The 22,202-nt window shown below is 43.0% G+C and overlaps 1 protein-coding gene and 1 non-coding gene across 2 annotated transcripts in view; both read right to left on the minus strand.

The window, feature by feature from the left end:
• Positions 1-1,882: 1,882 nt before the first annotated feature.
• Positions 1,883-1,989, minus strand: LOC112438535 (U6 spliceosomal RNA). Its single transcript, XR_003026949.1, has one exon. It is a non-coding gene; the product is annotated as a U6 spliceosomal RNA (small nuclear RNA).
• Positions 1,990-4,475: 2,486 nt separating this feature from the next.
• Positions 4,476-22,202, minus strand: part of PRKX (protein kinase cAMP-dependent X-linked catalytic subunit) — a 104,762-nt gene continuing 87,035 nt past the window's right edge. Inside the window, 5 exon segments of the mRNA XM_063601703.1 lie at positions 4,476-5,933; positions 6,776-6,924; positions 10,388-10,465; positions 15,868-15,925; positions 21,018-21,113. Coding sequence (XP_063457773.1) covers positions 6,799-6,924; positions 10,388-10,465; positions 15,868-15,925; positions 21,018-21,113 — 358 coding nt within the window. The 3' untranslated portion in view covers positions 4,476-5,933; positions 6,776-6,798.

Genomic DNA, 22,202 nt, shown 5'->3' on the forward strand with positions numbered 1-22,202 from the left:
TCTTGCACCCTGTTCACTCGGTAGCTGGAGCAATGAATGATTGTGACATTCTGGTGGGGTATTTGTGCAGCCTGAGGTGCACGTGGCTACAGAGTTGAGCCTTGGGGTCTTTAACAGTGTTAAGCCATAGTTTCACAGTTACAATGGTCCAAAGAACTAGAGGCCATGTAGGTCAAACACAGAAATGGCGAACACATCCCAAACCACTCAACTGTTTAGTTCCACTGGTGATTTTTTTTTAATGGATAGTGATTTCAAATGATTTGGTGTTTTTGTTCTTGTTTTTGCTTTTTCTTCAAAGCAAACAAATGATTTGGTCTTTAAGTATGGACAGAAAGAAACAAAACGCTGAATGAGAAATTCAGTAACAAGTGATTGTGCAGTTGTTTGATGGGCATGGAGAGGGAGTGGGGCTGAACAGCATTTTGAGGGGATGAAGCGCGCAATCTTACCCCACTGCTGGGGGGTTTCTGCTTCTTATTCTATCATGCTGACAGCAAATATAATTTGCCCATCGCTGGCTATAGATATGTTTAGGCTAAGCAGGATTTAGACTTCTGTTGCGAAGGAATTAGAAGAATTCAGTAGAGACAGTGTATACTATTCGGTTGTGACTTTATTTCCTTCCTGGCTTTATCAATGCCTATGAAAGCAGGCCGGTGGCATTTCCCTTCAGAAAAACAAGACTTGCCCCAATATACTTCTTGTAACATATCCATGTCCTATTCTCTTAGAGTATTCCAATTTAAGAAAATATTGCCAACTCATAAAATTACATGAAGCAAAGTAAATTTGTAATGTTTTTCTGATACAAATGTTGTGATTATGGTAATGAATTTTCCTCCACATTTTGCGCAGTGATTGTTTGTCATGATCATCCATGCGGGCATTTCGCACCGTGATTGTTTCGTGATCATCCATGTGGACATTTCGCACCGTGATTGTTTCGTGATCGTCCATGCGGACATTTTGGAATGCCCACCCGGGTCAGCTATTTGTATTTTTTTAATTTTTATGTTTTGAGACGGAGTCTTGCTCTGTGGCCCAGGCTGGAGTGCAGTGGCACGATCTCGGCTCACTGCAGCCTCTGCCTCCCGGGTTCAAGCGATTCTCCTGCCTCAGCCTCCCGAGTAGCCAGGATTACAGGTGCCCACCACCACACCTAATTTTTGTATTTTAGTAGAGACGGGGGTTTTGCCATGTTGGCCAGGCTGGTCTCGAACGCCAGACCTCAGGTGATCCACCTGCCTCGGCCTCCCAAAGTGCTGGGATTACAGGCGTGAGCCACCATGCCTGGCCAGGTAAACTATTTTAAAATTATACAGTGATTGCTCCATGTTTATAGCTCATTTTGATTAAATTAACCTCTACATGACATTGGGCCATTTAAACTATGACCCTGCCATGGGCAGTTACCAGGTAGCTTGTGTCACTTCAAATGCTGAAATGTGTGTGATGCTCCAAAGTGGGTTTCACACCATCACACGTTCTTGGAATCGCTTCTAATTTCTCATTTGTTCTGTATGGCTGGAGGCTGATCACGATGTCTGTAAAGAACAAGGTCACCAATGTGCTTGCATATTTCATTTTCCTGCATATCAGTTCACAATTAAGGCATTTCAGGCTTTCCTGATGCTAATTCTCATCTGAGTATAAAATCCTGGATAATAAAACAGACAACCTAAAAATAGGCATATGGACTCATGGGTTTATGTACTTTTTAAAGTGTGCTCAAGTGTTTCATTTATGGTTTTATTAATAATTTTTAAAGTAGAATGTTCAATAATATTACTATGATTTATTTTTATAGTCAGCAAACATGAGACTTAAAAGCTTTTCCTTCTAGCTCCACATGTTGGTGCACAGTGTAACCTTTTCTTAAAAAAATATGGAATGCTGCATGAATCTGCGGATCTTCCTCGCGCAGGGGGCCATGCTAATCTCCTCTGTGTCATTCCAATTTTAGTATACCTGCTGCCGAAGTCAGCACCAGTTTCACCTTTCCACATTCACGGTAAAACTGATGGGAAACTGCATGCTAAATGTTTAGACAGCGATGGCCCTCAACTGTTAATCCCAACAGGATGGTGAGTGAGAAGCACAGGCTGAAAATAGAGTTGTCTAAAACATTTCCACATTTCACCATCTGAACATCATTTTCCACTGAGTTATTAATTGTAAAGAGTTTATTCTGCTGAACCTACTAATTATTCTCACCTACTGAGTTGACCTCTATGTGAAGAAAAGGTCACTGATGAAAAAGGGTGGCTATGTTCTGTTTCTGCAATTTCACTGTTTTAACATCTTTTTTTTTTAATAGAGATGGGGTCTCGCTATGCTGCCCAGGCCAGTATCAAACTCCCAGGCTCAAGCAATCTTTCTGCTTCAGCTTCCCCAAATCCTAGGATTATAAGAGTGAGCCACTACAACCAGCTTCACTGTCTTTTAAAGCCTTAAAGTGGATGTTCTCTTCATACCACTTTCAAAAGCAAAAAGCCATTGCCTTCTTTTTTTTTTTTTTTTTTGGACAGGGTCTCACTCTGTTACCCAGGCTGGAATGCAGTGGTGTGATCTCGGATCACTGCGGCCTGGACCTCCCCAGGCTCAAGTGATCCTCTCATCTCAGCCTCCTGAGTAGCTGAGACTACACTCACGTGCCACCATGCCCGGCTAATTTTTTTGTATTTTGTAGAGATGAGGTCTCACCACGCTTCCCAGACTGGTCTCCAACTCCTGGGCTCAAGCAATCCACCCACCTCAGCCTCCCGAAGTACTGGGACTACAGGAACAAGTCACTGCACCCAGCTCAGATGAAATTTTTGAATGTGTCACAGAAGGTTTTTTTAGATACAGTACATTCCTCCAACAACTTCAATGTCATTGTAGATTCTTGGAATAAATTCGCTCCCATATCTTCCTCTCTTTGTTTCTTCTTTTAAAGTCTCAAGTTACCAGGTAGGAAGCACTAAAGATACTGAAGGTAGACCTCCCCATGATATTTTCTTCCCCAAAACTATAAAATGCATGTGAGATGATTTTTTTAAATCCATGCAACATACCCTTCAGATGTTGTCCCCGAGATTTTTGAAAAAACAAATTGAAAAATAAAAATTATAGGCTCTGTAAAGTATGAACATTTACATCACTGCACAATTTCTGTGCATCTGCCATAATGACTTCTATATATACACACAGGCATACACACACACACACACACACACACACAATTTGTGGTTATAATCGAACAAGTCCAGTTCAAACTTATAAACTTAAGTCTATGACAAAAACCAAGACATCACAGTAGGAACACAACACTAAAGGATAAGAAAAAATCTACAACCAAACAATTTTCAAAACCTTCCTACAGTGTGGAATTCCAGTTGCTTAAATAATGCCAGTTCCATGAATTTCAACTGTGCTCTAATCTATTTCTATACACACAGGTACAGAGAAAAGTGGAGATGTCCTTATGCCGTGAAGAAGACATTTTGCTTCTGGTCTGCTTAGGTGCAGTTCTTTGTTCCAGGCAGATTCCAATCTTCCTGTTTCTAGCATGAAATAGGACAAAAGATTCTGTGAGTTGCTCAGTAACTGGATGAATTTTGTAATCATCATCTCAATGATAATACAAAGGTTTCCTTTCCCTAAGTGATAACAAAGAAAACTTCCCTTTTTAATTCTTTTTGCAAGGATCCATAAGCCTGAATTCTAAAAGGAGAGGCCAATAAAAAGGAAATGAAGAATGTTTTAAAGGTAAGGGGTTTTTTTGGTTTGTTTGTTTGAGACGGAGTCTTGCTCTTGTTGCCCAGGCTGGAGTACAGCGGTGTGATCTCAGCTCACCGCAACCTCTGCCTCCATGTTCAAGTGATTCTCCTACCTCAGCCTCCTGAGTAGCTGGGGTTACAGGTACCCGCCACCACGCCTGGCTAATTTTTGTATTTTTGGTAGAGATGGGATTTCACCATGTTTGCCAGGCTGGTCTCGAACTCCTGACCTCAGATGATCCATGCACCTCGGCCTCCCAAGGTGCTGGGATTACAGGCATGAGCCACCTCGCCCAGCCCTGTTTTCATTTTTGAGATGAGGTCTAACTCTGCCATCCAGGCCGGAGTACAGGCACAATCACAGCTCACTGCAGCCTCAACTTTCCAGGCCCAAGCGAGCCTCCCACCTCAGCCTCTAGAATAGCTGTGACAACAGGTATGTATCACTACGCCTGGCTAACTTTTTTATTTTTTGTAGAGATGGGGTCTCACTATGTTGCCCAGGCTTGATCTCAAACTCCTGACCTCAAGTGAGCCTCCCACCTCGGCCTCCCAAAGTGCCGGGATTACAGGTAGGAGCCACCACATCCAGCCTGAAGAATGTTCTATCATACGCTTATCCATAAATAGATAAATTTATCCGCCAATAGATGATGAACTGCACAAGAAAAATGGGATCCCCAATTCAACATGCTTCCTCAGAGAACCTTACAGCAAGACAGAAAATATTTTATTACAAAGTAAAATAAAAGACATAGTGAGTCAGTTCTCTTAAATTCCTCCTCCACATTCAGAAAGGCATACAGGGTGATTCAAACAAAGATGAACGGCTAAAGCATAGTTTCTAAGCTGCCCTCAAGTGCAGTGATTCATCTGAACTGGTGTCTTATTTACAGGAGAAGATTTGGCTTCATGAAGAAATATCTTCCTGCATAAAATTCCTGCAACTAATCGCTCGTTGCTGAAAATGCCAGGGATGTGTTTGGTGTGCAAATTACTTGATAAAATTACTGAGATGGATTAAAATATTGCATCTGGGCCAGGCACAGTGGCTCATGCCTGTAATCCCAGCACTTTGGGAGGCCGAGGTGGGCAGATTGCCTGAGCTCAGGAGTTCAAGACCAGCCTGGCCAACATGGCGAAACCCATCTCTACTAAAAATACAAAAAAATTAGCCTGGTGTGGTGGCAGGCACCTGTAATCCCAGCTACTCGGGAGGCTGAGGCAGGAGAATCACTTGAACCCAGGAGGTGGAGGTTGCAGTGGGCTGAGATTGCACCACTGCAATCCAGCCTGGGGAACAGAGCGAGACTCTGTCTCAAAAAGAAAAAAAAATTCATTAAACAGAGCCCCAACCACTAGCCAAACTATATTAAAAATGATTCCACTTAGCAAAAATAATACTTACACATACTTTCTCAACAATGCATATCAGATTGAGAAAGGTTATTCCTATGTGTGGAATCTTTTTCAGGGAAAGTAGGGGCAGCTGGGGACAGGATGTAATGAAACTGTTCACTGATTATACGACAAAAATCCATCAAATGGAAGCTTTTTTGTTCTTTAAGTAAATTTTACAATTGAGGGGTCTCTATTAGAGAAAGGTTCTATTTTTGTGGCTTATCAACTAGGGGTCCTTCATACTAAAGCAAACCAAGTCTTTACATCATTTTAAAGATTTCCTGGAGAGACACAATTTGTAAGATGTTATGGGCGAGTCAGCTAAAATGTAAGCCCCAGAGTAGAGCAGAGAAACAAAAAGAAGTAAACACATTCAGGAACATCTTATGATTTTTAAAACCCGCAACTGGATTTCATGAGCATTTATGAAGTTGGTAAAGTTTCACGCTCTCATGTTAATACAAACCAGTCACCACTGTAAAAGCGTTCATCACACACTGAGAGGTGAAGCCATGCCATGGAGACAGGTTATCTTCTCGAGGTCATAGCCACCTATTCCTCTATCATTTTGTTGTCTATTATTTTAATTTGTATCCAGCTTTCCTCTTGGTACATCCATGTAAACACCTGCCCAGGATGGAGGGCTCTCATTCACCATGTCTTTCAGCAGGTTGGTTCCTCTCCCCAATCAGCAATTGCGACATTTGGTGTCTGTTTCGAATGGTGTTGGTTAGCCAATTGGCTTTCCACTTCACATAACTGGGAAGACTACAGGAAAATTACGGGAATGGAAATCAAAATGGGAAAAACAAGCTATGTCAATGAATAGACACATCACTGACAATATTTTGCTTCACTGGTATTTTTCTTGCTCGTGTGTTACAGGAAGAAAGATCTAATTGAAGCCATATAACCAAGCAATTTAGAATTGAGGAGTAACTGAAAGCTCTTTTTAATCCATACTTAAAAACTAATAATAGACTTTCAAAGGCTCGAGGAAATAACACAGTCAAAACCCTTTTTCAGTCATCTTAAATTAAAGCTTAGCAAATTTCATGAGGGATTCTAAAAAATATTATTATTATTTAAAAAATAATAATAGACCTTCAAAGGCTCAAAGAAGTAATAGACTCAAAATCCTTTTCCAGTCATCTTCAATTAAGCTTAGCAAATTTCCTATGAGGGCATATTTCTTCTTCTTATTTTTTAACCAAAGGAGACCTAAAGAGACTTTTGGAAATACTTGTTAATTATTCTAAGGAAGCTCGCCTGTCACTCAGGGTTTCTGGAACAGGGACCAGAGGAGCTGGGCTTCTCAAATGTTCAGGCACACACAAACCACCTAGCGGTCTTATTTAGACGTGCAGGTTCTGACGCAGAACATGGATTCTGAACTGTCATGCTGATGCCTCTGACGGTCACATGCTGACCTGGAGTCCCAGGCATGGCTGTGTTTATTTCGCTGACCCTTGCAATCAATCCCCTTTGCTCTGCTTCACTGCTGACCTCTGTGTGCATGAGGTTAAGCCCCACTCAGTAAACGCAGCCACACCTGGATGTGGGGTCGAGCCAGTCTCATTTTTTGGTAATTACTAAATATAAAGATATACCTTCCAGATGTGAGCTCCTGTCCTCAGAAATTCTTGAAGATTTCTAAATCCTTCTGCGGCACGGGCGCGGCTGTGTCCCAGTCATTCTCAGGGTAAGTTTCGAAGTTGGAAGTGTCGCCGTCGCCAGCTATCTTGGGCACGATGGGAGGCTGTGAGACATGGCCGAAGCACAAAGGCATGGTTAGAAAGGAACGGGACACTTGGATACTGCACACACCCCTTTATTTCTGTCGCTGTACCTAAAAATGAAAATGATTTGCAAAACACTAAAGCTGTCTTCCCTTCGTTTATGAACGCGGCAATCTTTGAATTAAAATATTGTGAATGAGGCTGCGTGTGGGGACTCACACCTGTAATCCCAACACTTTAAGAAGGTGAGGCGGGAGGGTCGCTTGAGCCTCAGAAGTTTGAGACCAGCCTGGGGAACACAGGGAGTCCCCTGTCTCTACAAAAAATACAATTAGCCGGGTGTGGTGCTGTGTGCCTGCAGTCTCAGCTACTCAGTAGGCTGAGGTGGGAGGACTGCTTGAGCCCAGGAGGTCGATACTCCAAGTGAGCCATGATTGCACCACTGCATTCCAGCCTGAAAGACAGAGTGAGATCCTGTCTCAAAATATATACATATATAGTATTAAGTAAGCTATGGTACACTCATGTGATGGAATACAATGCAGTATTTTTTAAAATGAGGAAGCTGGCTAGGCGCAGTGGCTCATGCCTGTAATCCCAGCACTTTGGGAGGCCAAGGTGGGAGGATCATCTGAGGTCAGGAGTTCGAGAACAGCCTGGCCCGTGGAGAAACCCTGTCTCTACCGAAAATACAAAAATTAGCCGGGCATAGTGGTGGGTGCCTGTAATCCCAGCTACTTGGGAGGCTGAGGCAGGAGAATCGCTTGAACCTGGGAGGCGGAGGTTGCAGTGAGCCGAGATCGCACCACTGAACTCCAGCCTGGGCAACGGAGCAAGACTTCGTCTCAAAAAAAAAAAAAAAAAAAAAAAAATGAGGAAGCTAGCCAGGTATGTAGACAGGTCTCCAGATTATACAGTCAAGTGCAAAAAGCAAGACTATAATAATGTACATACTACGCTACTCTAGATTTGTATAAATGAGTGGCAAAAATAAGAATGCATGTATCCATGTGGGTTTTTATTAGCACAAAGAAACTCTAGAAGGATACACAGAAAAACTTAATAAAAGGTGATTACCTACAGGTGGCTTGGAGGGGGTAAGAGGGAGACTTGGCAATATATCTCTTTTAATATTGACTTGGTTTTTGACCAATGTGGATAGATAAAACGTATTCAAATTGTTTTTTTAATGCAATTTAATACAATAAAGTATTTGAAAAGGTAAAACTTTGAACAAAATGATGCATCAGCCCAGGCCCAGTGGCTGACACCTGTAATCCCAGCACTTTGGGAGGCCGAGGAGAGTGGATCATTTGAGGTCATGAGTTCGAAACCAGCCTGGCCAACATAGTGAAACCCCATCTCTTCTAAAAACACACACAAAAATTAGCTGGATGTGGTGGCGCACACCTGTAATCCCAGCTACTTGGGAGGCTGAGACAGAAGAATCACTTGAATCCAAGAGGTGGAGGTTGCAGTGAGTTGAGATCACTCCACTGCACTACACCCCGAGCCTGAGTGACAAAGTGAGACTCCATCTCAAAAAAAAAAAAAAAAAAAAAAAGAAGCGTATCATCCCAGGCTCCAGCCCCAGAAACTCTGGTCTGAGCTGAGGACTAGGAATAAGCATTTCTAAGCATTCTCCATTCTTTTGACTCTGAAGTGCAAAGGTGAAAACACTACCATTGAACACTCCCATCAGTAACATATGCAGTTCAGAGTGTTCACAAAAGCCAAGATATGGAATCAACCTAAGTGTCCACCAACGGATGAAAGGATAAAGTGTGGTCCATACACACAATGAAAAACTATTCGGCCATAAAATGGAATGAAATCCTGTCATTTATAGCACCACGAATGGAATGGGAGACCATCATGTTAAGTAAACTAAGCCAGGCCGGGTGCAGCGGCTCATGCCTGTAATCCCAGCACTTTGGGAGACTGAGGCTGGTGGATCACTTGAGGTTAGGAGATTGAGACCAGCCTGGCCAACATGGTGAAACCCCGTCTCTAGTAAAAATACAAAAATTAGCTGGGCGTCTATAATCCCAGCTACTCAGGGGGCTGAGGCATGAGAACTGCTTGAAGCCAGGAGGTAGAGGCTGCAGTGAGCAAGATCGTGCCACTGCACTCCAGCCTGGGCAACAGAGCAAGACGCTGTCTCAAAAAATAAATAATAAACTAAGCCAGACGCAGAATGAGAAACACAGCGTGTTCCCACTCATATGTGGGAGCTAAAAAAATGGATGTAATGAAGGTTGAGAGTAGAATGATAGTTACCAGAGGGTGGGAAGTGTGTATGGGTAGGGGATGAAGGGGAGATGAAGAAATATTGCATAAACATAATGTTAGATAAAAGGAATAAGTTCCAGTGTTTGATAGCATAGTTGGGTGGGCAGAGTTAACAATATATTGTATATTTCAGAATAGCTAGATTTGCAATATTCCCAACCCATAAAAATGATAAATGTTTGAGCTGATGGATACCCTGGTTACCCTCAGTTGATCATTACACATTCTATGCGTGTGTCAAAATATAACATGTACCCCCATAAATATGTACCTGTGATAGTTACACTGCTTAGCAGCTGTGTAACCTTCCACACATTGCTTAACTTCTCTGAGCACAGTCTCCTCATTTATAAAATGGACAAGTATTATACATTGAAAAAAATGCCAGATTTTTTTTTTTTTTTTTTTTTTTTTTGAGACAGGGTCTGGCTCTATCGCCCAGGCTGGAGTGCAGTGGCATAATCTTGGCTCACTGCAACCTCCGCCTCCTGGTATCAAGCAATTCTTGTGCCTCAGCCTCCCAAGTAGCTGGTACCACAAGCATATGCCACCACACCTGGCTAATTTTGGTATTTTCTATAGAGGCGGGATTTCACCATATTGCCCAGGCTAGTCTCAAACTCCTGGGTTCCAGTGATCTGCCTGAGTTGGCCTCTCAAAGTACTGGAATTATAGGCGTGAGCCACAGCACCCAGCCAAAAAGCCAGATGTTTAAAAATAGGCAGTTTGGCCAGAAACGTTCCAAAGAATATTCTCCATGTAATACACCACCATCACTGAACGATGACCATGGTGCTAGACGCTTGCTTATCTCTGTAATCCTGTTGACCGCTTTCCACTAAAGAGGAGGGAGTAGGGTTTAGCAGTCACAGAGCTAGTCAGGAATCAGGCCAGGTCTCCTAAAATCTGCTTCAAAATCTGGGATAAGTGTCCATCCAGGGATGAATGGACAAAGAACATGTGGTATATGACTGGGTGTGGCGGCTCCTGCCTTTGTGGGAGCTAGGTAGATGGTTAGCACTAAGACACTCAGAGTGGGGAACTTGGCTTATGAACAGTTTTAGACAAATAGTTGTATTATATAAATTAATTACATGTCAGCCATCAATAAAGAAGTCCTAGGATTCAGAGGCAGTCCCTGTTCATGGGAGAGCTCGGGCATACTGAGTCACCCACTGATATGTGTTGTACCTTCAGTTTTCTCTGCGGAACAGCTTCCCAGTCCACGGAGCGGAACCACCGATGACGTTTCACATCATTCGCCCCGTTCTTCAAAAGAAACAACACGTGTCGTCAGTGTACAGAATTTTGACAGGGCAGGAAAGAAAAATACCCCAAAGAATCTCTACATTATTTTAGTATTGAAACAAACAGACCAAGTTTGCTGCATTTTGGAGAACTGTGCCTGGAGGGTGAGCTGCCAGGAAAACCTGCAAGCAAAGCTGTTAGTGTTTTGTTTGCCCTTTTTTGTCGCAGAAACAAATCCAGTCATTCTGCTCCTGTGCAATGCATTTGCATTCCGGACCAAAGACGAAAAAGGTAAATACGATTCCATCTCTCGACATAAAATTGGACAGCCAGTAATTTCTCAGTTTGTCTCCTGTTTTCGTCTTGGCAAACTTATTCAGTATTTTACAGACATAGAAACTAGGGTTCAAGGAATGATGTTAATTTGCTCCGTAGGACCCAGCAAGTAAATAACAAGACTGGGAACTCAAACCGAGGATGTCCAATCTAAGAGACCTTAAGAACGACATTGCACGGCCTGGCAATTAACAAGGTGCGTTCAAGTCGGCCTGCTTCATGCTCAAGGGTAGCACCAGGCATCGCTGGCTCACACTGTGGACATCACGACCTCGAAATCCCTCCCAAGTGCTCATCCGTAAACCTCACTCTGCTTCCTTTTCTTATACTTGTAGTGATGTTGTTATCAATTAAATGTGGGACAGCAGAAGAAATAAACGTAGGTTCCATGAAACAGAAGCCAGTACATCTGAATTTAACGCGTCTATCAGTTAGCATTACTGTAGTTTCAAATTTCTTATCCTTAAAGAGGAATACGTACACAACCATATCTTCAAAAGGAAACAGTAATGTGAATTTTTTCTATTGTTTTCCCATCCAGTTGTTTTGACAACTTTTTCTTTTCTTATTGCAAAACAGGTATTTTTAATCTTTAGCTAAGTCAAGCAACAAATAATACTGTTGAGTTTTACCTTCAGCAATGTTGTGAATAAGAGTAAGACTGCTGTGAATAAAATAAGAGAATAAAATAAAATAAATTTTATCCATCAGATAAAATTCTAATTTGGATACTAAAGGATGTGTGTGTCTGTATATACTCACATGCATACATAGTAATATATACACACACATACATACATACACACATATATTGATATATACACATACTTATATACATACACATGTTAATATATACACATACTTATACACATACACACATTAATATATACACATACTTATAGACATACACACGTTAATATATACATACTTATACACATATACACGTTAATATATACACACATATATTTATATATACACATACTTATATACATATGCGCGTTAATACATACACATATATTAAATATACACATACTTATATACATACACGTTAATATATACACATGTATTATATATATATACACATATACATATGTACTTTACACACTTTATATGTAGAGTATAAAGTATATGTATATACCGAGATTCACATTAGTATCCAAACTAGTGTGTGTGTGTTATATAAAGTGTGTGTGAGGGGGGTGGGAGCAGTGGTTCACGTTTATATTCCAGCACTTTGGGAGGCCAAGGCAGGAGGACTGCTTGAACCCAGGAGTTTGAGACTAACCTGGGCAACAAAGTAAGACCTGGTCTCTACAAAAAAACATAAAAAACTAGCCAGCCTTGGTGGTGCATGCACTGAGTCCCAGCTACTCGGGAGGCGGAGGTGGGAGGATCACTTGACGCCAGGAAGTCAAGGCTGCAGTGAGCTGTGATCGCACCACTGCACTCCAGCCTGGATGACAGAGCAAGACCCTGTCTTGAAAAAATAAAAATAAAAAAAGTGTGTGTGTGGGTGTGTATCTACAGTCATGAGCCTCAAAATGATGCTTCAGTCAACAATGGATGACATATACAGTGTTGCTCCTGTAAGATTATAATGATCTTAAAAACTCCTATCCCCTAGTGACATCATGGCCATTGTAACCACAGGACAATGCATCCCTCCTGTTACGCTGCCAGGCGTATAACAGTCTAACACATATGTTACCTACGGCACCTAATAGTTGGTAATGATAATAAATGACTATGTCCCTGGTTTATCTATTTACTATACTCTATGTTTTTTTGGGGGGGCGGGGCAATGGACAGAGTTTCACTCCATCATCCAGGCTGGAGGGCATGGTGCCATCTTGGCTCACTGCAACCTCCGCCTTGCTCTGTCTCAAAAAAAAAAAAAAAGAGAGAGAGAGAAAGAGAAATAAGCCAGGTAGAGACAGACAAATACCACCTAATCTCACTTATATGGGAAATCTAAAAAAGTTGAACTCATAGAAGCAGAGAGTAGAGTGGTGGATACCAGGGGCTGGGAAGGGGCTGAGATGGGAAGTCATTGGTCAAAAGAGACAAAGTGAGAGAGACAGGAGGAACAAGTTCAAGTCAGTCGCTTGCACAGCTCGGTGACTATAACTAATGATGTATTCTCAAGAATCTCTGGAAGAGTAGATCTTGCTGGGTGCAGTGGCTCTTGCCTGTAATCCTAGCACTTTGTGAGGCCAAGGTGGGCGGATCACTTGAGCTCAGGAGCTCGAGACCAGCCTGGGAAACACATCAAGACCCCAACTCTTAAAAACAATTTTTTTCAAAGAGTAGATCTTAAGTGTTCTCACCACAAATAAATGGTAATTATGTGAGGTAATGCATATGTTAATGAACTCAATGGACCCATTCCACAATGGGTACATATTTCAAAACTTCATGTTGTACATGCTAAATAATACCATTTTCATGTGTTAATTTAAAAAAAAATAAAAGTCAGTGTTTTCTTGAGTCTCTTTCAGTTTATCTCCATATCAGGAAGCTTTAACTAGACTTTAAGACCTAGCTTGGGAGTTTGTGAGCTTTTCCCCAATTCCTTTGATTGGGAAACTTGTTCTTCCCCCTTGGAAGGTACCTATGATGGTCACTACGCCATTCCCAGCAGATTCTAGATATGGGTCGTCTGTGATTCCCTGCAGTCCCAGCAAGAGACCCAGCTCTTTTCTAAATGGCTGTGGCATTAAAACAGGACCCGTCCAATCTTATGAAGAGCCGTGGCACAGATGAGTCCACACCGTGCAACCTGGCTGGATAGGCTCCTTGGAGACCTGAAGGTATCGGTTGCTGTCTGCAAATAATGTAAAGGACAGAGGCTTGACTACTGTTATAGGGTAAACAATGTCCCTCAAAAAGATATGTGCACATCCTATCCCCCAGTGCCTGTGAATATCACTTTATTTGGAAATAGGGTCTTTGCAGATGTAACTAAATTAAGGTTCTTGAGATGACATCATCCTGGAGAAGGGTGGGCCCTAAATCCAGTGACAGGTGTCCTCATAAGAGACAGAGGAGGAGATACAAACATAGAGGAGAAGGCCATGTGAAAATGGAGGTGGAGACTGCAGTGGTGTGGCCACAAGCCCAGGGATGCCTGGAGCCCCCAGGAGCTGGGAGAGGCAGGAAGGATCCCCCACTAGAGCCTCTAGCAGGAAGCAGACACAATTATCACACATTGGGCAGTGGCCCTCAAAATAGATGCCCATGTCCTGACTCCCAGTACCTGGGAATGGAACCCTACATGCAAATAGGGTCTTTGTAAATGTAATTAAGGGAAGGCTCTTGAGAAGAGATAATCCTGCATTAGGATGACCCTAAACCCAATGACAGGCATCCTTCTGAGAGACAGAAGAGGAGACACAGAGAAGGCCACGTGAAGAAAGACAGAGACTGGAGTGATGCGGCCATAAGCCCAGGGATGCCTGGAGCCCCCAGGGGCTGGGAGAGGCAGGAATGATCCTCCCCTAGAGCCTCTGGAGGCCTGAGACACCTTGATCTCAGACTCCTCGTCTCCAGGATGGGGAGAGCAGAAATTCCTGTTGTTTAAGCCCCTAGTTTGTGGTCAGTTCTCATGGCAGCTACTGGAGACTCCTAAACTACACAGAGGGCCCCAAGAGAGCCAAGTGGTTCAAGCCTCACACCCCGGTGTACTGTGTCTCTCCAGACTGTAATTTACAGCGTCAAGACGTATATGGAAGTTCCTCCATGTATAAGTCCCTCTGAGGTTGTCCAGAGCTAGAAATGGCCAACAAAAAGTCCATGAATTCTGTCAAATTCAGGGATGTCAAAACACGCATATCAGGTATGATACTACTTAAGGAATAGTCTGTTTGTCAATTATATACTTGCCTCCACACAAAAAGTTTGTGGAAATCATACCTGATGCACAACTTTTAAAATCATCACCTGCGCACATAAAACACCTACTCTCATGTCCATGGCAGAACCATTCACAAAAGCCAAAAGGTGGAAACAGCCCACATGTCCATCCATAGATGAATGGACAAACAAAACAAGGTCTGCCCACACAATCGAATACTATGCAGTCAGGAAAAGGAAGGAAGCTCTGACACGGGCTACAGCCTGGATGAACCTTGAAGACATCATGCTCAGAGAAAGAAGCCAGAGGCAAAAGCTTACATTTTGTACAATTCCATTTTTAGCAGAGCCCAGAACACCGAACCCTACAGAGAAAGTCAGTAGATTAGTGGCTGCTTAGGGTAGGGGTCCCCAACCCCTGGGCCACAAACCGGTAGTGGTCCACGGCCTATGAGGAACCAAAATGGGCCACACACCAGGAGGCGAGCAGCAGGCAGGTGAGCGAAGCTTCACCTGTACTGACAGCTGCTCCCCATGGCTGGCATTAGCACCTGAGCTCCGCCTCCTGTCAGATCAGCGGTGGCATTAGATTCTCATAGGAGCACACACCCTATTGTGAACTGCGCGAGTAAGGGATTTAGGTTGTGCGGTCTGTAGAAAAACTGTCTTCCACAAAACTGGCCCCTGGTGCCAAAAAGGTCGGGGACCGCTGGCTTAGGGCAAGAGAGGATGAAAGAATAGCACAGTGATAACTGAAGGGTGCAGGGTTTCTTTTTTTGAGCTGATGAAGATGTTCTAAGATTAACCACAGGGGTGGCTGTACATAATCGTGTGTATACTAAAAGCCACCGAATTGCACATTTTAGATGGGTAAATGGCATGGCGTGTGAATTCACTCTCCGTAAAACTGTTTAAAAAATAAAATAAATAAGTAAACAAAATAATGAGTAATAACTTATAAATTGTTATTGCTCTATTAACCTTGCTTGAGGGGAGGGGAGATACGGTGTAGACCCAGTTTGACGTTGTGGGCCCAGAAACCGAGATTTGATAGATCTTTCCTGGCAGTTTCAAGTAAAATTTAAAAAAATAAATAAAACACCAGATTTGAAATTTGGGCAGTGATTAAATATGACCGCTAAGCCTTGGTTTATACCTGCACATGCCAATGTGGGTGTTAGACGGCAGACACGCACATCGGGTACCACTGAATACCTACGGGATCAAATACTGACCTTCATGTTTCCTAATCGCCTTGTTCTGTCAACCACGAGCAGTTTCTTAATGAGGTCTCTATGTTGGGGAAGGAGACAAAAAAAAAAGTACACAGATTATATATCAACATCAGCAAACGCAGCATGGCAACAGAGATAAGATCTATCTGACATGAGGACCGCAGTTCAATTTCCACTTTGGCAAAACACTTTCTAGTGCTTATTTCCTACCATCACTGGCTCTTAAATCACCTATGCAAGGCTAGGTTGCCCCGTGCAAGGCTGAAGCTAAGGGAAGGGGGTTGATTACATCTTTGTAAAGAAAATACACCTTTGAGTAGAAAAGGGTGAAATTTATATGTGCCTGCAGGGAGGATCCAGACACTTAACGTAAACATGCCTGTCAGGCTGTCCCTGCAAAATAGAAGACATCTGCTTTCACCAACATCAACACTCATGCGCTGCCCTGGGGGTCTGCTTATTGATGGGATTCCTGTTTTAAAAGGCTGGCTTTCCCATAAGCACACACATTAGGATGAGTCTCCTAAGTCTGCTTCTTCACTTATAATCTTCCTTTTAAATAACAGACCATGTCAGAAGTACAGCAGGTGGGGAGGTTGGGCATACTGGCTCACACCAGTAATCCCAGCACTTTGGGGAGGCCGAGGCGGGTGGATCACTTGACGTGAGGAGTTTGAGACCAGCCTGGCCAACATGGTGAAACCCCATCTCTACAAAAAAAAAGAAAAAGAAATTCGCTGGGCATGCTGGCACACAACTGTGGTCCCAGCTACTTGGGAGGCTGAGGCACAAGAACCGCTTGAACCCAGGAGGCGAAGGTTGCAGTGAGCTGAGACTGAGCCACTGCACTCCAGTCTGGGTGACAGAGGTAGAGTCAGTCTCAAAAAAAAAACAAAAACAAACAACAACAACGACAACAAAAAACAGCAAGCTGGTTCAATTAGGGTGGGTAGTTGGAGATGATGTTGAAGACTTCCAGGAGATTAGGTGAGTTCTAAAAGATGCATATTTATGGAAGTAGAAATGATCATGTGTGTCTGTGTGTACACATAAAATACACAGAGTACATTATGTATAATAATATACATAATATGATATAATAATATAATATATTGAAGTCCCCCAAAACAATCCAATACCCATGACCCCGGTGTAAGCGTCTAGGCTTTCCCAGCATAAACTATGCCCCAAGGTAAGTAGCACGAACTTGGACTGAGCCACTCCCAGGTTCTGTGACAGACTGTGGAGTCTCCGACAAGCCAGGTGACGTCCTAGGGTCAGACTCCACCATCTAGATTGTGAATCTCGCCAGTGCTGTCCGATCGGAAATTTTACAGTTTCCTGCCACCATGCTTTCTGAATTAGGATGGGATGCTTGTCAGACTTCACCGCTTCTCTGCCACAAAGTAAAACTCAGAGGCCATCTGTCCGCCCACCTAAGGCTAGGATTTTGTATCCATCCTGTAAGGCTGAAAAGCTTTGAGCAGGGTGGGGAATATAAAAATCACCTAAAAGTTAGAAACCTTTCCACTACTTAGTGAGTTTCTCCTTCATTATTTTGACATGCTCCCCCCTGCCAAAAAAAATCAAGGTTATCAAACACTATACCCCCAAAACATTCCCAAATAAATGTGGGGCTTCGTCCCCCACGTGATTTACACCACTGCCTGCCCCCTTACCACACACACTTAAAGCTCACTGGAGTGCAATTATAAGACAGGTTTATTTATGCTTTTATATTTTAGATAAACCTTTGTTTTCTTATAATCCCAGTCCAATCAGCTTTAAGTGTATATGCTAATGGGGCAGGCAGTGGTGTAAATTATAGTGGGAAAAAAAGCCCTATGTTTATTTCAGAATGTTTTGGTGATCACCTGATAAATTTCAATGTGTGTGTGTGTGTGTGTGTGTGTGTGTGTGTGTGTGTCTGTGTCATGTAAGAAAACAAAATGTTTGATGACCTTGAATTTTTTTTTAAATTTTTTTGGTGTTTGGCATGTAAGAAAATGAAGATTTATTTAAAATACAGGGCACAGTGGCTTGTAATCCCACCTATGCAGTGGGCTGAAGTGGGAAGACCACATGAGACCAAGAGTTCGAAACCAGCATGGGCAACATAGTAAGACCCCCGTTTCTACAAAAAATCAAAACATTGGCCAGGCATGGTGGTGCATGCCTGTAGCACCAGTTACTCGGGAGGCTGAGGTGGGAGTATCATTTGAGCCCAGGACGTCAAGGCTGCAGTGAGCTATGATTGTACCACTGCACTCCAGCCTGGGTGACAGAGCAAGACACCCGTCTCTTTAAAAGAAAAAGTAAAATACCAAAGCAAACTCTTATAAAGCAGTCTAGAAAGTAAAGAGTATGGATGAGAAGAGGCCCCTGAAGATGCAAAGCCCTATAAAGGAACAACAGAAGTGTCCACAGCTGTAGATGGGTCCCTTGACCCCGGGATAAGCGACACATCTGCCGGCACTCTTTTGATGCACTGTAGCCAAAATTCTACATTTTATTTACGATCCTGGCACCAACTGGCTCCTCTCAGATGCAGGTACTTTCAGGTGTTGTAAAAAACACCGGCAGATAATACCTCTACCGAATTGGCAACAAGTCCCAAAGCTTTGTTTTGGTGTTTTGTTTTAAATGATATTTATTTCTATAAGGAATGTCAATCCTGATGTGCCATTTGCCCAGGCGACATGTTTACCTGGTCAAATGATAAAAGTTGCAGGAACCAACATATGACTTTAAAAAGCTGAGAATCAAAATTCTAGCATCATGGACAACCAGGGACAGTGATTTGGATAAGAAAAATGCCTCATTAAGGCCAGGTGCAGTGGTTCACGCCTGTAATTCCAACACTTGGGGAGGACAAGGCAGGAGGATCAGTTGAGTCCAGGAGTTCAAAAGCAGCCTAGGCAATGCAGCAAGATCCCCATACCCATCTCTACGAAAAAAAGGAAAGATATGAGTCATTGAGGTCTTGCTTCTCAGCCAATTTGATAAGATTTAACAAATAATGGGAAGAAGTGAACTATCAGTTCACTTCTATCTATCACTGTTTCTGCTCTTGGTGAACCCACACTGGGTATGTAAAGAAACAGGGGCACTGTGGGGAACACTGGAAGGGGCTGGGAGCTGCATAAAGAGAGGCATGTTAGATCAGACAGTACCAAGATGGTCGCTGCTGGTTCCCTACTCTCAAAGAAGATAAACTAGGAGAGAAAGAAGGACAAGTGGCAAGAGACCAGACTTTGATTACGCTTCTGGTTTGTTCTATTTCTGCAATTCCTTTTTTTGTTGTTGTTTCCACAGAACATTGGAACCCCCCCCCATATATATATATAATTATATTTTTTAATTTTATTATTTTTTCTTTTCTTGACACAGAGTTTCACTCTTTCATCCAGTCTGGAGTGCAGTGGTGCAATCACAGGTCACTGCAGCCTCGACTTCCTGGGCTCAAGCAGTCCTCCCACCTCAGCCTCCCTAGTAGCTGGACCACAGGCACCTGCTACCATGCCCAGCTAATTTTTAATTTTTTGTAGACATGGGGTGTTGCTACATTGTCCAGGCTGACCTCAAACTATTGGCCCCAACAAATCCTCCTACCTCAGGCTCCTGAAGTGCTGGGATTACAGGCATAAGCACCTCACCTGGCCAAACTCGATCATAAAAGTGCTTTGCCATCCACTTAATATAATGTCACTCAACTCAGATGGGATTTGGGGCCTGAGAGAGAGGTTCTATATAATCCTTTCTATTTCCTTCCAGAGCAGTCAGCTTCTGAGGTGCTATTTCCCCTGACACCTCCCTGTCTTACCATTCACTGCACAGGGTGTCCCTTCTAGGCGACTCATTGTTAAGCGGAGCCTCGTTTTCTTGCTAAAGTCTTTTAAAGCCTGCCTCTTAGTGTGTCAAACACAACACATGCTCAAGCCAATAAAACACGACCTTATCTTCTGTTCAGACTAAGAACCTCTGGTTAGGATGGGGTGCGTTCACCACCAAGAAACTCAACTGAACGTAGCCAGTGGCCCCATAAGGGGCATATTCAAAACAACCTGCTCCATCGCCCTGAAATAAGTCTTCTCTGAACTGAACTTCCACCGGCTCATAAGAAAATAGACCATGGAAAAGAAAAGTTTAATTCTCAACTAGATGCATTTAGCTGTAGTTTGTGCCCAGGGGGCTGGTGCACCCATCAACTCATCTGAAAAATACAGTGAAACAAACAGAAATCAGTGCTTATTACAGTAAAAATGGCTACCAGTTGACCAGATTGGGTAAGGTAGCCAGAAAACCAAAAGCATTCTTTTTTTTTTTGAGACAGAATCTTGCTCTGTCGCCCAGGCTGGAATGTAGTGGTGCGATCTCAGCTCACTGCAACCTCCGCCTCCTGGGTTCAAGCGATTCCGCTGTCTCAGCCTCCCAAGTAGCTGAGACTACAGGCGCCCACCACCACACCCAGCTAATTTTTTATATTTTCAGTAGAGCCGAGGTTTCACCGTGTTTCCCAGGATGGTCTCAATCTCCTGACCTCGTGTTCCACCCACCTCGACCTCCCAAAGTGCTGGGATTACAGGCATGAGCCACCACGCCCAGCCGCGTTCTTATATTTAAGAAAATAATATATTTTTTCCCTACTGCCACGACCTTTATAAAATGTGCATCCAAAGTTGCCAATATCCAGCAACTGTAAATATTCTTGAAGCAACATGCTCAGAACTGAAAATGTTGACGTTAAAAAGGACTTAGAGGTTGAGCATAATTTCAGCAGGAGAGAAAGGATAAAACTCTGCTAAACCCATCAACAGTTCTGTTAGCCACAGAACTAGGAGGATCCTTCTTGTCAAATTCCAAAACTGCTCGCTTATAAAATACGATGACAAACTCGTTCATTGGCTCATTTTAAATATAACATACCACCAAAAGAACACAATACGGCCAAGACTCATTAAAATGTGAAGCTATCATTAAAGTAGAATACTGAAAATCTTTTTCTTGTGGAAAAGACAACTGTCCAAAATAGTTTATGCGCAGCACATTTAATAATGCAATATGGTATCCTGCTGAGTGCGTGTTTTCACGGTGATTTTAGACACTTTAAAAATAAACACACCCCGTGATGAGGCAAACGGTTTACTTACTTTACGTGGAAATCCAAATGTCTGGGGAAATCTATTTTGCCTGCAAGAATTTTCTGATAAATGCCAAACGGGTTGTCATCAAAAAACGGAGGAAACCTGTTAGAAAAACAAACATGTATTTTTAGTGGGGAGTAAGCATGGAAAAAAATCCCTGCTTTGTAATGATAGCTATTTCTGCTTCACACAGGCAGAAGATAATTTATTTCACATGCTCTTCCCCGCACACTGAAGTTGTCACGATCTGAAAGCACGTGACAGTCAGATGGTTCTAAGAGGCAAGGCATCGTGTGCCACAGTCCGATGCAGGGGAAGCTCCCTTGGAGAGAATATAAAGACCATTTGAGAGGCGTCTGCTGAGCAGAAGGCAACTCCTTTGGGCATCTTATTGAGGGGCCACCAGCCCATTCCTTAACTGTGCACTAAACACTGGACAGAAATGCTCTCTCATGTTTACCGGGGTGAATCCACCACCATGACCAAGCATGGAACTCAAATGTCTCAAGAGCGAAAAGATAAGCACTCCAATTAAAAAATGGACAGGTGGTCTTCACAGACATTTCTCAAAAGAAGACATGGAAAAGGCCAACATGTATATGAAAAAAATGCTCAACGTCACTAATCATCAGGGAAATGCAAATCAAAACCTCAATGAGGTGTCAATCATCTCAACCCAGTTAAGACGGCCATTATCAAAAAGACACTGTAATCCCAGCACTTTGGGAGGCCGAGGCGGGTGGATAACCTGACGTCAGGAGTTTGAGACCAGTCTGGCCGACATGGTGAAACCCCATCTCTACTAAAAATACAAAAATTAGCCAGGCATGGTGGCACGGGTCTGTAATCCCAGCTACTTGGGAGGCTGAGGCAGGAGAATCACTTGAACCCGGAAGGTGGAGGTTGCAGTGAGCTGAGATCATGCCATTGCACTTCAGCCTGGGAAACAAGAGTGAAATTCTGTCTCAAAAAAAATTAAAAAAAAAAAAAAAAGACACATACACACAAAAATAACAAATGCTGGTGAGGATGTGGAGAAAAGGGAACTCTTTTTTTTTTTTTGAGACAGGATCTCGCTCTGTCTCCCAGGCTGGAGTGCAGCGGTGCAATCTCAGCTCACTGCAACCTCTGCCTCCCAGGCTCAAGCGATCAACCTGCCTCAGCCTTCCAAGTAGCTGGGATCGCAGGTAC

The sequence above is a fragment of the Pan paniscus genome, chromosome X (genome assembly GCF_029289425.2).
Source record: "Pan paniscus chromosome X, NHGRI_mPanPan1-v2.0_pri, whole genome shotgun sequence".
NCBI lineage: Eukaryota > Metazoa > Chordata > Mammalia > Primates > Hominidae > Pan > Pan paniscus.